The sequence below is a fragment of the Podarcis raffonei genome, chromosome 13, assembly GCF_027172205.1.
Source record: "Podarcis raffonei isolate rPodRaf1 chromosome 13, rPodRaf1.pri, whole genome shotgun sequence".
NCBI lineage: Eukaryota > Metazoa > Chordata > Lepidosauria > Squamata > Lacertidae > Podarcis > Podarcis raffonei.
The window spans coordinates 9,748,554-9,761,989 of record NC_070614.1 but is presented as its reverse complement, the minus strand read 5'-3'; the positions used below and the strand labels follow the sequence as shown (position 1 = coordinate 9,761,989).

General features: G+C 43.7%; 1 protein-coding gene across 6 annotated transcripts in view; it reads left to right on the top strand.

Moving 5' to 3' along the window:
* The window catches only part of ANKRD17 (ankyrin repeat domain 17), a 111,127-nt gene that overhangs the window by 44,079 nt on the left and 53,612 nt on the right, over positions 1-13,436 (top strand). For all 6 annotated transcript variants that reach the window (XM_053362139.1, XM_053362138.1, XM_053362137.1 and 3 more), the window contains exons 2-5: positions 785-938; positions 2,269-2,425; positions 4,837-4,984; positions 10,149-10,296. In XM_053362139.1, the coding sequence (XP_053218114.1) occupies positions 785-938; positions 2,269-2,425; positions 4,837-4,984; positions 10,149-10,296 (607 nt within the window). The remainder of the gene's footprint in view (positions 1-784; positions 939-2,268; positions 2,426-4,836; positions 4,985-10,148; positions 10,297-13,436) is intronic.

Here is a 13,436-nt window from a genome sequence, read left to right as displayed (position 1 = left end):
GTCCAGTCGTGGCCGACTCTGGGGTTGCGGCGCTCATCTCGCTTTATTGACCAAGGGAGCTGGCGTACAGCTTCCAGGTCATGTGGCCAGCATGACTAAGCCACTTCTGGCGAACCAGAGCAGCGCACGGAAATGCCGTTTACCTTCCTGCTGGAGCAGTACCTATTTATCTACTTGCACTTTGAGGTGCTTTCGAACTGCTAGGTTGGCAGGAGCAGGGACCGAGGAACGGGAGCTCACCCCGTTACGGGGATTCGAACCGTCAACCACTCCTAGGCTCTGTGGTTTAACCCCCAGCGCCACCCACGTCCCTCACAATGACTAAAGTCCCTTACTAATGGGAAGCTTTTGTTAGGCTAGAGATGGAGTGGCATGTCAGCTGGGTGTTCAGAAGTAGCTGTGCATGGTGTTTCTAGGTAGGAGTGCAAAAGAAACCAATACATTTAGAGACAAATAATAAGTATTGTAGTTAACTTGGTTGTTTTCATAAATATTGCTCAGTTGGTTGGAGCGTGGTTCCGATAACGCCACGGTTGTATGGTTGATCCCTGTAAGGGACAACTGCATATTCCTGCATTGCAGAGGGTTGAGCCAGATGGTCCTCAAGGTCTCTATGAAATAAGGCCAGTGTTTTGGAAGCAAGTCTGTATGAATGCTTTTATTGCCATTTATTCTCACACTATAATATAGCCAATTGGATATTGAAGGGCATCATCAGCGTCTTTTGATTTTTGTCACAGCATTGCAAATAGAGTATGTGTTAAAACGTTTTCCTTCCTTTTAGGTGGAGTCCTTTATTTTGGATCAGGATGACCTGGAAAATCCAATGCTGGAGACAGCTTCAAAATTGCTGCTGTCGAGTACTGCTGATGGTGCTGATCTAAGAACAGTAGATCCAGAAACCCAAGCTAGGTTAGAAGCTTTACTAGAAGCTGCTGGTAAATATTATTATTATTATTATTATTATTATTATTATTATTATTATTATTATTATTATTATTAGAAGCTTTATTCGAGTTCAGGATTTTTACATACATTATATTATCTCCTTCCAATTTTAAATTTCCCGTGCAATTTTTTCCTCCCCCCCTTCCCCCCCCTCCATTAGAAGGGTTCAAACTATTATCCTTAGCCACAGGCATAGTGTCTTTAGTTTCCACTGAATGTCTTTTGTTCCAGTAGTTTTTATCCAGTGAAGATAGGGGTTCCATCTGTTTGTTATCGTGGTGGACTTGACCTTCCACGTTGTTTCCTCTGACATGACTGCGACAATGTCCGACTGAATAAGTTCAAACAAATAACTATTCCATAGTTTATTATTATTATTATTATTATTATTATTATTATTATTATTACTTGTGTACCACTCTTTATTGGTAGATCCCAGGGTCATTCGCAACAGAAAACTACAAAATGAGAACACAAAATACATAATAAAACAAACCAATAACCCCCACACACTTTAAAAGCCATAGAATGTTAATCAGCTGAATGCCTGGTTGAAGAGAAACGTTTTCGCCTGGCGCCTAAAGATGTAATGAAGGCTGCAGGCAAGCCTCCTTGCGGAGAGGATTCCACAAACAGGGAGCCACTAACAGAAAAGGCCTGCCAAAAACTATTGATCTCAATTTAGATACTTCCTTACATTTGCCAGTGCCTTTTTGAGTTTTTAGGTTTTTAGCAAAGCACAAACTTGTTTTTTACCCGCTTAACATTTGCACAAACTGTTTTATGTTGTTTTATGAGCAGGTTCTATTGCTAATGCTGGTTTTATTTTCTGCCTGTACCTTGGTTGACAGACTTTTTTTGTTATATCTTAAATGTTAAGTTTATTGATTTGATATTTGCTTTGGAAATGTATTTTAAATTTAAAAACAGTGTATAAAAGGAGAGATTGTAGTAACACTATAAACGCAACCTGTCAGTTTCTTTCTCATAAGGTCTATACATATTTGGTTGTGTGGAGATTCTGGTTTCTGATTCAAAAGTCAGAATCGAGGACTGGTAGCGATCAGTAGTAACCTGAAATAAGAAACTATAAACTCATTGAAGCCAGGAAGAATGTACTAGTAACTTTTAATATCCTCAAAAGATTGATCTCCAGTGAATTTTCACACTGCATTTCCACCGCTGAAAGTTTGTTGGCCTTTCCCGATATGATAAAACTAGTATTTTGCCAGTATTTTGTATGGGCTCAAATGGTCTTTGTTCTTCTCTTTCCCATCCAAAAACTTCTTATCCACTGGCTTGTTGATCTTGGAACAAAAGGAATAGGTAAATTATCCACAGCCGATGGAAAAGCCTTTGCAGATCCCGAGGTGCTTCGCAGATTGACGTCTTCGGTCAGCTGTGCGTTAGATGAGGCTGCTGCTGCACTCACCCGAATGAGAGCTGAAAGTACAGCAAATTCAGGGCAGATGGACAAGTGAGTGTTTGCTTCGCCAGAGCCTGTTCTGACAGTCTTGACAGCTGTTCCTTGTGTTTCTGCGATGGTTGAAACCAAAGTGTCTGCTAAATTACCCATATTATTAATACAAATATTATTTCCTACTTGATCCATTTGGCACTAGGGATCTCAAGAAAGAGAAAGCAGTGCACTTTGGAATAACCTTGGAACCCCCAGAAGAAGGGGTGCCCAAATTTTGGCATGTCTTCATAGTCAGGCATTGTTTGGGGTCACCATCAGGGCCCACTCTTAAGTCCTCTGGCAAATATCTTTCATGGCTTCTGCATTCTGCAAAACCCAGCATGAAGAGAGAGAACAATCCTTTCTCTTCCCCAAGTTCTCTGCATGTGCCGCAGGACTCGGCAGCAAAGGCAGGATTAATATTTCATACCAGGCATAGTGAAATACCTCTCTCTCTCTCTCCAAGTACTCTGCAAATTGCTGAGAATTGAGGGAGGAAGATGTTTGTACATTTGGAGCAGAGGTACAGTGGTGCCTCGCAAGACGAAATTAATCCATTCTGCGAGTCTCTCCGTTTTGCGGTTTCTTCGTCTTGCGAAGCACAGCTGTTAGCGGCTATTAGCGGCTTAACGGCTATTAGCGGCTTAGCGGCTATTAACGGCTTAGCGGCTTTAAGAAAAAGGAAACAAACTCGCAAGAACTCGCAAGACGTTTCGTCTTGCGAAGCAAGCCCATAGGGAAATTCGTCTTGCGGAACGACTCAAAAAACGGAAAGCCCTTTCGTCTAGCGAGTTTTTCGTCTTGCAAGGCATTTGTCTTGCGGGGCACCACTGTACCGTAAATACTCGAGTATAAGTCGAAGCACCTAATTTTAGCACAAAAAATTGGCAAAACTTATTGACTCGAGTATAAGCCGGTTCGGTGGTGGCGGCAGTGGAGGAGGAGGAAGGAGCAGCCCAAAAGGGCTCCTTTCAGGCCACTCATCCCTCTGCCGCCTCTGCCACTCGCAAGAGCAGGTATAGGAGCCACGGTTGGGAGAGGCGCAGCGCCTCTCCCAACCGCGGCTCCTTTGCCTGCCCTTGCGAGAGGCGGGCGGCGGTGGCAGGACCAGTGGTGAGAAAGGGCTCCTTTCGGGCCGCTCATCCCTCCGCTGCCGCCGCCGCCCGCCTCACGTATAAGACGAGGGGGGCTTTTTCAGCATAAAAAATGTGCTGAAAAAGCCGGCTTATACTCGAGTATATACGGTATGTGAAGATTGCTACTGCCAGCCCTATCCACATGCCTAAAACTGTTAACATGATAGAATTCCTCTCTCTCTCTCTGTGTGTACGTGTATATACATATATATCACTGCACATGCAGGATCTATTTCTGCTATTTTAAAATTTATTTTGTTGAAGATTCCAAGACTGTAGCCAATAGTATTGGTCTAGTTATTGTGAATATTTTTCAAGACGTTCATTCAAGCTTTTCCTTTGTCTTCCTGTGTACTAGATCTTTTCCTCCGAAAAGATAATGTAAGACTTTGTTTTGCAAAAGTGTGTTGTGTTGTCTTGAAAGATTAAAAAAAAAAGGACTTGGATTTCATTTTCCTGTCTCATGCACAGTTTATGATTTGCCTCTTCAGTGCCTGCAAAATCTGCTTTATAGCAGAATATTTAAAGTTCAGATTGTGTTTTGAAACAATTCCTGCACCTCCAAAACGGAAAACCCTTTCGTCTAGCACCTCCAAAACGGAAAACCCTTTCGTCTAGCACCTCCAAAACGGAAAACCCTTTCGTCTAGCGGGTTTTCCGTCTTGCGAGGCATTCGTCTTGCGGGGCACCACTGTACTTGCACCCGGGGGTGCTTTCGAACTGCTAGGTTGGCAGGCGCTGGGACCGAGCAACAGGAGAGCACCCCGCTGCGGGGATTCGAACCGCCGACCTTTCGATCGGCAAGCCCTAGGCGCTGAGGCTTTTACCCACAGCGCCACCCGCGTCCCCTCATCAGATTTACCTTGGTGTAAATGACTATGTTGGGTTATGAGAGGGAGTAAGAGATGATTGGAGTTCTAACTGTAAGCTGCTGGAGGGCAGCAGATTGAGTAAAGTTGACCTACGACCATAGCCAGACAGTGTATTTTTTTAGCTCCATATTTTTCCCCACGAGGCCTAATTCATGACATGCAGCCATTCCTGATGTCCAGTTCCTTGAGCCCAAGGACAGTTCCTAGCACTCTAGTTATATTGCTAATTTTGGAGGAACCAGGGGCAAGTATTGTGATGACCACTATACATCCTATAGTAATCCTCACCTTCGCTTTTTAAGGCTTACCTGTTGTATTTCAGTGTATCCAGGTGGCATGCCAGGTCTGTATTTGATGGGGACCCAGTGCTGCCACTTCAAAGCACTGGTGTATAACCATAATTTCCTCTTTCTCTTTATAGCCGCAGCTTGGCAGAAGCTTGTTCAGAAGGTGATGTAAATGCTGTGCGAAAATTGCTAATTGAAGGGCGAAGTGTGAATGAGCACACTGAAGAAGGGGAAAGTCTTCTTTGCTTGGCTTGCTCAGCTGGATATTATGAACTTGCTCAGGTTTGTACCTTATGCTCTATTTTGGCAGAAAATACAGAACACTGGCATTTGACTTTCCTGGATTCATAACCCATCTTGAACGGGGAGGGGGGCATTTTTAATTTTTACACTTAAGATGCTTAAGCTCACTGTTGTTTAGAGCAGGGATAGCCAACTTCTGAATTGTTCTGTTTGTTTCTATACGCCCCCCTCCAATTATTGTTTTGAAGGTTGGAGCATTCCAATTTCTACACATATACCGTATTTTTTGCTCTATAAGACTCACCTTTTCCCTCCTAAAAAGTAAGGGGAAATGTGTGTGCGTCTTATGGAACGAATGCAGGCTGCGTAGCTATCACAGAAGCCAGAACAGCAAGAGGGGTTGCTGCTTTCACTGCGCAGCGATCCCTCTTGCTGTTCTGGCTTCTGAGATTCAGAATATTTTTTCCCTTGTTTTCCTCCTCCAAAAACTAGGTCCATCTTGTGGTCTGGTGCGTCTTACAGAGTGAAAAATACGGTACTTATGAATAGGGATCTGCTAACAGGTCATCTGGACTTCGTGGGTATAGATTTTTTGCACTCAGATGCTGGGATGTCATTGGTTGGGGACAGGACAGGAAAACTCGTGTGCATTGTGGAATCTTTAAGGAGTATATTGGCAGTGATTCTTTGCTGTTCCCAAATGTGTACAAGATGGCAATACAATAACTTCTGGCAAATACATGCAGAATTTCATTTCTGATTTTCCTTTCAAATCAAACGGCAAAACTCTTTCCTCACACCCTAAATTAGATGTCGGAGAGCCTCCATAAAATAATAAAAGTTGCTTTGAGCACCAAATCCAGACTAAAGTTTACCAGTTGGCCACCCTATGTTCTTCAGCTGCCTGTTACAGAATGCATATTCCAAAAGGGTCACCTACATTTAGAGTAGGTTAGACCTGGAATTATATTGGATTTGTGGTTTGGATGTTTGTTATATTATGATTTCTGGCTTTTTTTGATTAACTATGTTCGTTTTGCTTTCATTTTGTAAAGTGATTTGGGCTGATTTTAAGCTTAAAGGGGGCTAGAATTTAAGTGAGATGAGAATTAACTGAGATGTCCTCAGTTAATCAGAACATGAGGAAAGTGTAGATTTTCCTGCACCCCAGAATACAAACTCTTCCACCTTAATAATTAGTCTTTGCTTGAAGTTTCAGACTTCAATGACGTTTCAGCCACCTGCCCTGCAACCTTGCAATCGGTCCTTGAGCTCCAGGGACAAGTGGAGGCCACTGCGATTGCTTCCCATGAATCTGCAGTGTGGGAGGGAAGAGACCTTGTTTGTATCCTAGGGCTGCTTAGTGCCGGTATTGGCAAAGACATAACAATGTGCTCAAGGTTACTTGTGTGATAGCACACTATGTGGCAGATGGAAGGAATCATTTTCTCACAATTATCTGTATTTTTCAAAATTCTTTCCTTTATTTATTAAAAGTCCTATTTTTAAAAGAAATTACCCTCTGCCTCCATTTAGTTCCTGCTTCCAACCAAAGGAGGTAGACTTCATTTTTAACATCATTTCATTTTAATGTTGTTTTCTATTTTCTTTACAGTTACATTTTCAAATGGTTATCATTCCTTTTTCAGTCCTTTTTGTAAAATTATTCTTTTTCTGATTAGTTCTGCCAGTTTCCAGTTAAGTTTCCTCCCCCTGCCCCAAAAATTCTCCAAAGAAAAGTTTTGTTGCTTAGCAGTTATAGCCCACACTCTTCACTACTTCATGCTGTCTGCTGTGAGCTGTCTGGCACCGGATGCCTTCATAAGTACTCAACAGTGATGGTTAATCTTCAGGTGAACACTGACCTAATTATACTGATTGCAGCTCTATCTGCCACTTTGATGCCTTTGGCAGGAATTGGCAGTCCTAGTTGATCTTCGGCTGCCTGTGGCATTACGGGCAGCTTCCTGTTTAGCACTATTAATAGCGGCAAAACACACTTACAAAGGACACGTTTGGGAGTTTTTTTGAAACTGTGGTTCGGGAAAATAAAAATTGAGGGAGCCCAATGAAGGTTGGTAGACGGTAAAATGTTTTAAGGGTGTGTGTAATTGTATGTGTGCGGAATTTTGCCACCAAATTGTCAAGGCTGCTACAAAATATATGTGAACTCTGGGCTTGCCATCGCTGCAGCAAGGCATGTGGAAAGTATTTTACAGTGTGCACAGTGCTGAAGAGACCTACAGTGGTACCTTGGTTTACAACCGTAATCCGTTCTGGAGGTCCAGTTGTAAACCAAAAGAGGTTGTAACCCAAGCTGTGCTTTCGCTAATGGGGCCTCCAAAAGAAAATTGGTTATACAGTGGTGTCTCGCAAGACGAAATTAATTCGTTCCGCAAGTTTTTTCTTCTTGCGAGTTTTTCGTCTTGCGAAGCACGGTTTCCCATAGGAATGCATTGAAAATCAATCAATGCGTTCCTATGGAGACCGTCCGGGGACAGAGGGGAAGCGCCGCACGCCTTCCCCTCTGTCCCCGGACCTGTTTAAAGCAAGGGGCGGCGGGGAGAAGATTGCTTCTCCCCGTTGCCTGCCCCGCAATCTCCGGGGAGAGAGGGGAAGGCGTGCGCGCCTTCCCCTCTGTCCCCTCTTTTGAAGCAAGGGGCGGAGGGGAGAAGATCGCTTCTCCCCGTTGCCGCCCCTTGGTTCAAAAGGGGTCCGGGGACAGCGGGGAAGACGCGCTGCGCTTCCCCGCTATCCCCGGAGCTTGCGGGGCAAGCTTCGTTTTACGAAGCAAGCCCATAGGGAAATGCGTCTTGCGAAGTGGCTAAGAAAACGAAAAACTCCTTCGTCTAGCGAGTTTTTCGTCTTCCGAGGCGTTCGTCTTGCGGGGTACCACTGTAATCCAAATAAAGGGACACGCACTTCCGGGTTTGACATGGTTGTAATCCAAAACGGCTGTAATCCAAAACAGTTGCAAACCAAGGTACCACTGTATATTGTCCTTAAATACATATCTGCTTCCTAGTCAAATGTATGAAAATGCTTTGCTTTGATGATGACCTGTATCAGAAATGGAGATTGCATGACCTTGATCAACCTTGATAAACTTCAGAGGCCTACCTTCACATCCCCAGTTTGCAGAGTAGACTTCAGATTCCTTTGGTTTAACAACTGCAGTCTCTTCATCCTAGAGTCTTCTCTAAGATTCTGATGGCTCCAATTGCTGTAGGTTGGTTCCTAATCTACTCTTATTCTGTGAAGAAACTTCTAAAGGACATTGCTTTGGCCATCTTTGCTTGAGTAGCGTCACTGTTTCCTATCTCTGTCTCTTCTTCACCTCTACCAGAACGATGATCTTCTGTCAAGACTTTCCATTTCACGTGAAATGGAGTTTTGCACACACAGGCAAACATTACCCCTAGGACTCCTAGGATTCCAGGTTCAGTCACAGTCCATTGAACTCAATCACTTGAAGGATCAATATGACACTTCAACCCAGGAATTCCAGTAGAGAAACCCTCAAATGAGGTGATCACAACAGATGTCAACCAAGTGAATGGAGTGCTCACTGCAAAAGCATTTGGGCTGTTAGATTTCCCCTCCACCACCATAAAGGAGAAGAATATTAACATTCTGGAGCGTTCATACTGTTACCTTTCCCTCTAGCCCGTTCATCTTCTGTAACCCAAGGGAAGTTCATTAGTTTTTGCTGATATTGTCCAAGGTTGCTTCAGTCTTTCCTATGTTTTTCACTAATTTGGTCTGCTCCTTAACCTTTTCTTTCTTTCTTTGAAACAGTGGGGTGCTTTGCCAACTATGACTGGGGTTTGAGGTGAGAGGCCCCATTTCCTCTGGATACAGAAAATGGGGGGGTTGTTTTCATTGCCCTGATCGACAAGCTTATCCAAGGACTTGGTGCCATTTGCCTTGATAAGAACAGAATTTCACAGAAAAGTCCCAATAATTTCTGGGTTTTGTGAGCCTTTTTTGCAGTTGAAAAATCCACTTCAGTGTTGGGGTCATAGCTGCAAAACGCAATAGAAGTATTTTGCCTTGTCAGAAAGCATTATCCTGAATAGGATTAGTTTTCATATTAGATAGATAGCACAGAATATAGGTATAGTCGCTGCTTCTCTGCCCTTGCAACGCCCAGTCATATGTATGCATATAAGGGCAAGGTTTGCAAAGCTTATAGGGGATCAAATTTGAATTTTTGTGTGGCAAAAATAAAAAAGGAACAAATTCAGTCATTGCTGAATTAGCCACAGAATGGGATGGGAAAGAAGTTGGAAATTGGAGAGGAAACTGTGGGATTGCTTGTCTAGATCTTTCTCGGGGTGGGGGCAACCACTGTACTTTAATAATGTTGTCATTCCTGCGATGCAAACACTGCAGCAGCTGCTCCTTCTGCCCTGGGAAACAGTTTGTGTAACGTAATGTAGCCAAAACACTGCATAATTGAAGCACAAACATGCTAATATACCTTCTTGTTGTTTAGTCGTTTAGTCGTGTCCGACTCTTCGTGACCCCCTGGACCAGAGCACTCCAGGCACTCCTGTCTTCCACTGCCTCCCGCAGTTTGGTCAAACTCATGCTGGTAGCTTCGAGAACACTGTCCAACCATCTCATCCTCTGTCGTCCCCTTCTCCTTGTGCCCTCCATCTTTCCCAACATCAGGGTCTTTTCCAGGGAGTCTTCTCTTCTCATGAGGTGGCCAAAGTATTGGAGCCTCAGCTTCAGGATCTGTCCTTCCAGTGAGCACTCAGGGCTGATTTCCTTAGGAATGGAGAGGTTTGATCTTCTTGCAGTCCATGGGACTCTCAAGAGTCCCTCCAGCACCATAATTCAAAAGCATCAATTCTTCGGCGATCAGCCATCTTTATGGTCCAGCTCTCACTTCCATACATCACTACTGGGAAAACCATAGCTTTTACTATACGGACCTTTGTCAGTAAGGTCTCTGCTTTTTAAGTTGCTGTCTAGGTTTGTCATCGCTTTTCTCCCAAGAAGCAGGAGTCTTTTAATTTCATGACTGCTATCACCATCTGTAGTCATCATGGAACCCATATATACCTACTGTACATTTTATGTTTGAAGGTTCTTGCACAGATTATTTTACAAGACACAGTAAGCACCCAAGAATGGCACCTAACTGAACCAGTCGCTTCTACCTCACCAGTTTTTTTGTTCTCTCTGTCAACAGGTTCTCCTGGCAATGCATGCAAATGTTGAAGACAGAGGCATCAAAGGAGATGTAACACCTTTAATGGCTGCTGCTAATGGAGGACATGTCAAAATGGTCAAATTGCTGCTAGCTCATGGCGCTGACGTGAATGCACAGTCTTCAACAGGTAATGAACGTGTTACAATTAAATGTAAACGGAACATGTCGCAACCTGGAAGCTGTACCGCATTTCTTAAATGAAGGAGTTCAGTATTTTGCTGGCTATTCAATATTATACCAGTTGGGGGAATTTCCTCAGTGCTAAGTTATCTCCAATCTGAAGAATTTTGGCAGCGATTGGTTGGCACTAGAGTGCAGGCAACAGAGACGTTGCCACACTGGAGCAAGGAGGTGTTTCAAAAAGAAGTGAGTGCAGAGAAAGGGGAAGGGAATTTAATGCACTGTTCTCCCTCATCTGGGTCAAGAAGACATTATTTTTAAGTTTGGCAGAAAACAATGCAAAACAACTAGGTGAAGTTGGGATGTAAAGAGTGTAAAGAGTGCTAGCAGTTTCTCTGGAGAGCTGGCAACTTTGGTTCCGATGCTGGCAACTTTTCAATTTCAATTCATTGCCCTCCCCTTTTTTTGTTGTTGCAAAAACTGCACACACAAAAAACAGACATTGTATGATCACATCAGGGTACACACTGGCCACGTTTGCACTAGCTTAATCTGTGGCTCAATGTGAATGAGCAACAAGTTAGGGTTAGGTTACCAGATTTTTTTCAAAGAATCCGGGGACACTTTTTTTTTTGGAAAAGAGGAAAAAAATGGTATTTTTTAAAAGGGGTTTTAAAAAAATAAATAAATTAAGAAGTAATATCTTCTCTTCTGTGGTCTTCCCTGTCACGCGGCCTTCGTCTCTTGGAGCGCTAGCTGCCATGGAGTAGTCTCAGGTCAGGCCTGGGCTCGGCCATGTGTCCTTGCCTTCCCGGTGCTCTCCTAACCTTCCTCCTCAGCTGCGCAGCAAGGTCGGGGCTCCCTCTTTTTTCTCCTTCCTCTTTCTCTCTCTCCCTTCTCCTTCTCCTCTCCTCCTCTATGCCTCGGCTCTGGGGTTTTCCTGGCCTGGGAGCGCTGCTGGGCAGTCAGCCGGGTGGCTGGGTGCTCTTGCTCCCAGCTCAATTTGAGTCGCGGTGTGTGTGTGTGTGTGTGTGTGTCAGTGGTTCCCCTAGTTGATGCGCTAGATGTCCCCGGTTCCCCCTTGGCAGTGGCAGCGGAAGCTCTGGTGGCTCTGGCTGGCTTCAGGAGCTGCTCGCTGCTGTGGTGCCCGCCAGAAGTCCCCATATGATGTGTCTTGTCCCATTGAAGTAATCACGCAACATTCATTCCCTTGTAATAAATCTACAACACTTAAAATATAAATCCGGGGACATTAAATGAAATCCGGGGACATTCCAGGGATGGATTTTGTCCGGGGACAGATTTGTAAATCTGGGGACTGTCCCCAGGAAACGGGGATGTCTGTTTTGAATAAACATCCACAAAGTTAATAGTTGAATATGTGATAGATAAGGCAACAATATGTACAATTTTATAATATGCAGAGGATAATCTGTGCAAAGAAATCAGGGAGGGGAGCTGAGGGAAGTCCTTGTGGGGGTAGAGGGAGGGAGGTAAAAGGGGGAAAATAGTGTAATTGATTACTGTATTTTTCGCTCTGTAAGACGCACCAGACCATAAGATGCACCTAGTTTTTGGAGGAGGAAAACAGGGGAAAAAATATTCTGAATCTCAGAAGCCAGAACAACAAGAGGGATCGCTGCGCAGCGAAAGCAGCGATCCCTCTTGCTGTTCTGGCTTCTGGGATAGCTGCGCAGCCTGCATTCGCTGCATAAGACGCACACACATTTCCCCTTACTTTTTAGGAGGGAAAAAGTGAGTCTTATAGAGCAAAAAATACGGTATTTGGATTGATAATTTGTTCTGTTGAAATTGTTTGATAAAAATATTTTTTTTTAAAAAAAGGAAACGGGGACGTCTGGTAACCATAAGCTAGGGGCTACTGCTCAAAAGTTCCTGAGTTGCTTATTGCCCATTCCTGCTGCCATGCCAGGGAGGAAACAAACCAATCTGTGGGAAATGAGCAGCCAAGCCTTTCAGATGCATATTCTTGCTAGTTGGCATGAGGAGGGGCTGTATTTCTGATAGGCAGATCCTCAGACCACAGAAATACAATTGGTAGGGAGGGCTCAGTGTCGTGTCATTTCCCCTCCTCTCCTGGAGAAGGAGGAGCAGAGAGTACAGTACTTTCTGTTCTTCTTTCTTCATCTGACCAGTGATGGATGCAGACATGCCTCTGCTTGCTCCAGCTCCAGGCACATGCCTGAAGCTGATTATACTGTAGACATAAGTATGTTGCCTGCACAGCTTTCACTGCTACTGTTGCTGTGAACCGCTGCATGAATACAAAGTAAGTAAATCTTATTTTAAAATTTACTTTACCTGTCGTAGTCTGATTCTTTGTTAAGCGGCGAAGAAGGGGGAAGCCGGCTTTCTTCCTTAGGTGAACTCGCTGGAAAGGAGGCTTTGCAGCCCAATTCCTGGGCTGCTAATTTTGCTGCCAAGGATGGGATTTCGAAACGCTGTTTAACCCGCACATGTGGGGGCATGGAGGGATAAATTGCAATGAATTTCCTCTCCTCCCATTAAAACTCATCCCACACAGTCATGGCTTTACGTCATTTGCAGACTAACCTTGAAAAGAAGCCAAAACCAAACTTTGAGCAAACCAGCTCAAACGGCTTCATATAGTTTATATACAGTGAGTTAACAGTGACCTCCAGATTCACATTCTTTATCTGAAAATTTACAGTGCTTCACATTATTTTTCTTAATAAGTGATGTGTGCATTCACTTCATTTCACACCAATTAGTTTCCTTCCTGCTGTCTTTCTGTCATATGAGAAATAGTGAAATGTCTCTAGTTATCTTTTTTTTTCTAGCTTAACTTACAATTGAAACCACTTATTGGACTATTTGTTGTTACCCTTTGTTTCAACCAGTTGCATTTCATGTTACGATTCCCTTTAGTCTGTTTTTCTCAAGCTTTCTCGAGAGGGTGTCTTGTGGGACTAGGTTAAAGGCCTTCAACTTGCTTTCTTGTTTTCTTTTTCAAAGAAGAAAACTTGGTTGCATTGGTACAACGTACTCCATATTTTCCCAAAGATAGAAGCCATATTTTCCTTCTGTGTACCCTTCTCCAGTTATCTGGAAGGTGTTCTCTAATTCTTCTTAGCCCTCTATCAATTTTCATTTCTGATAACTAGT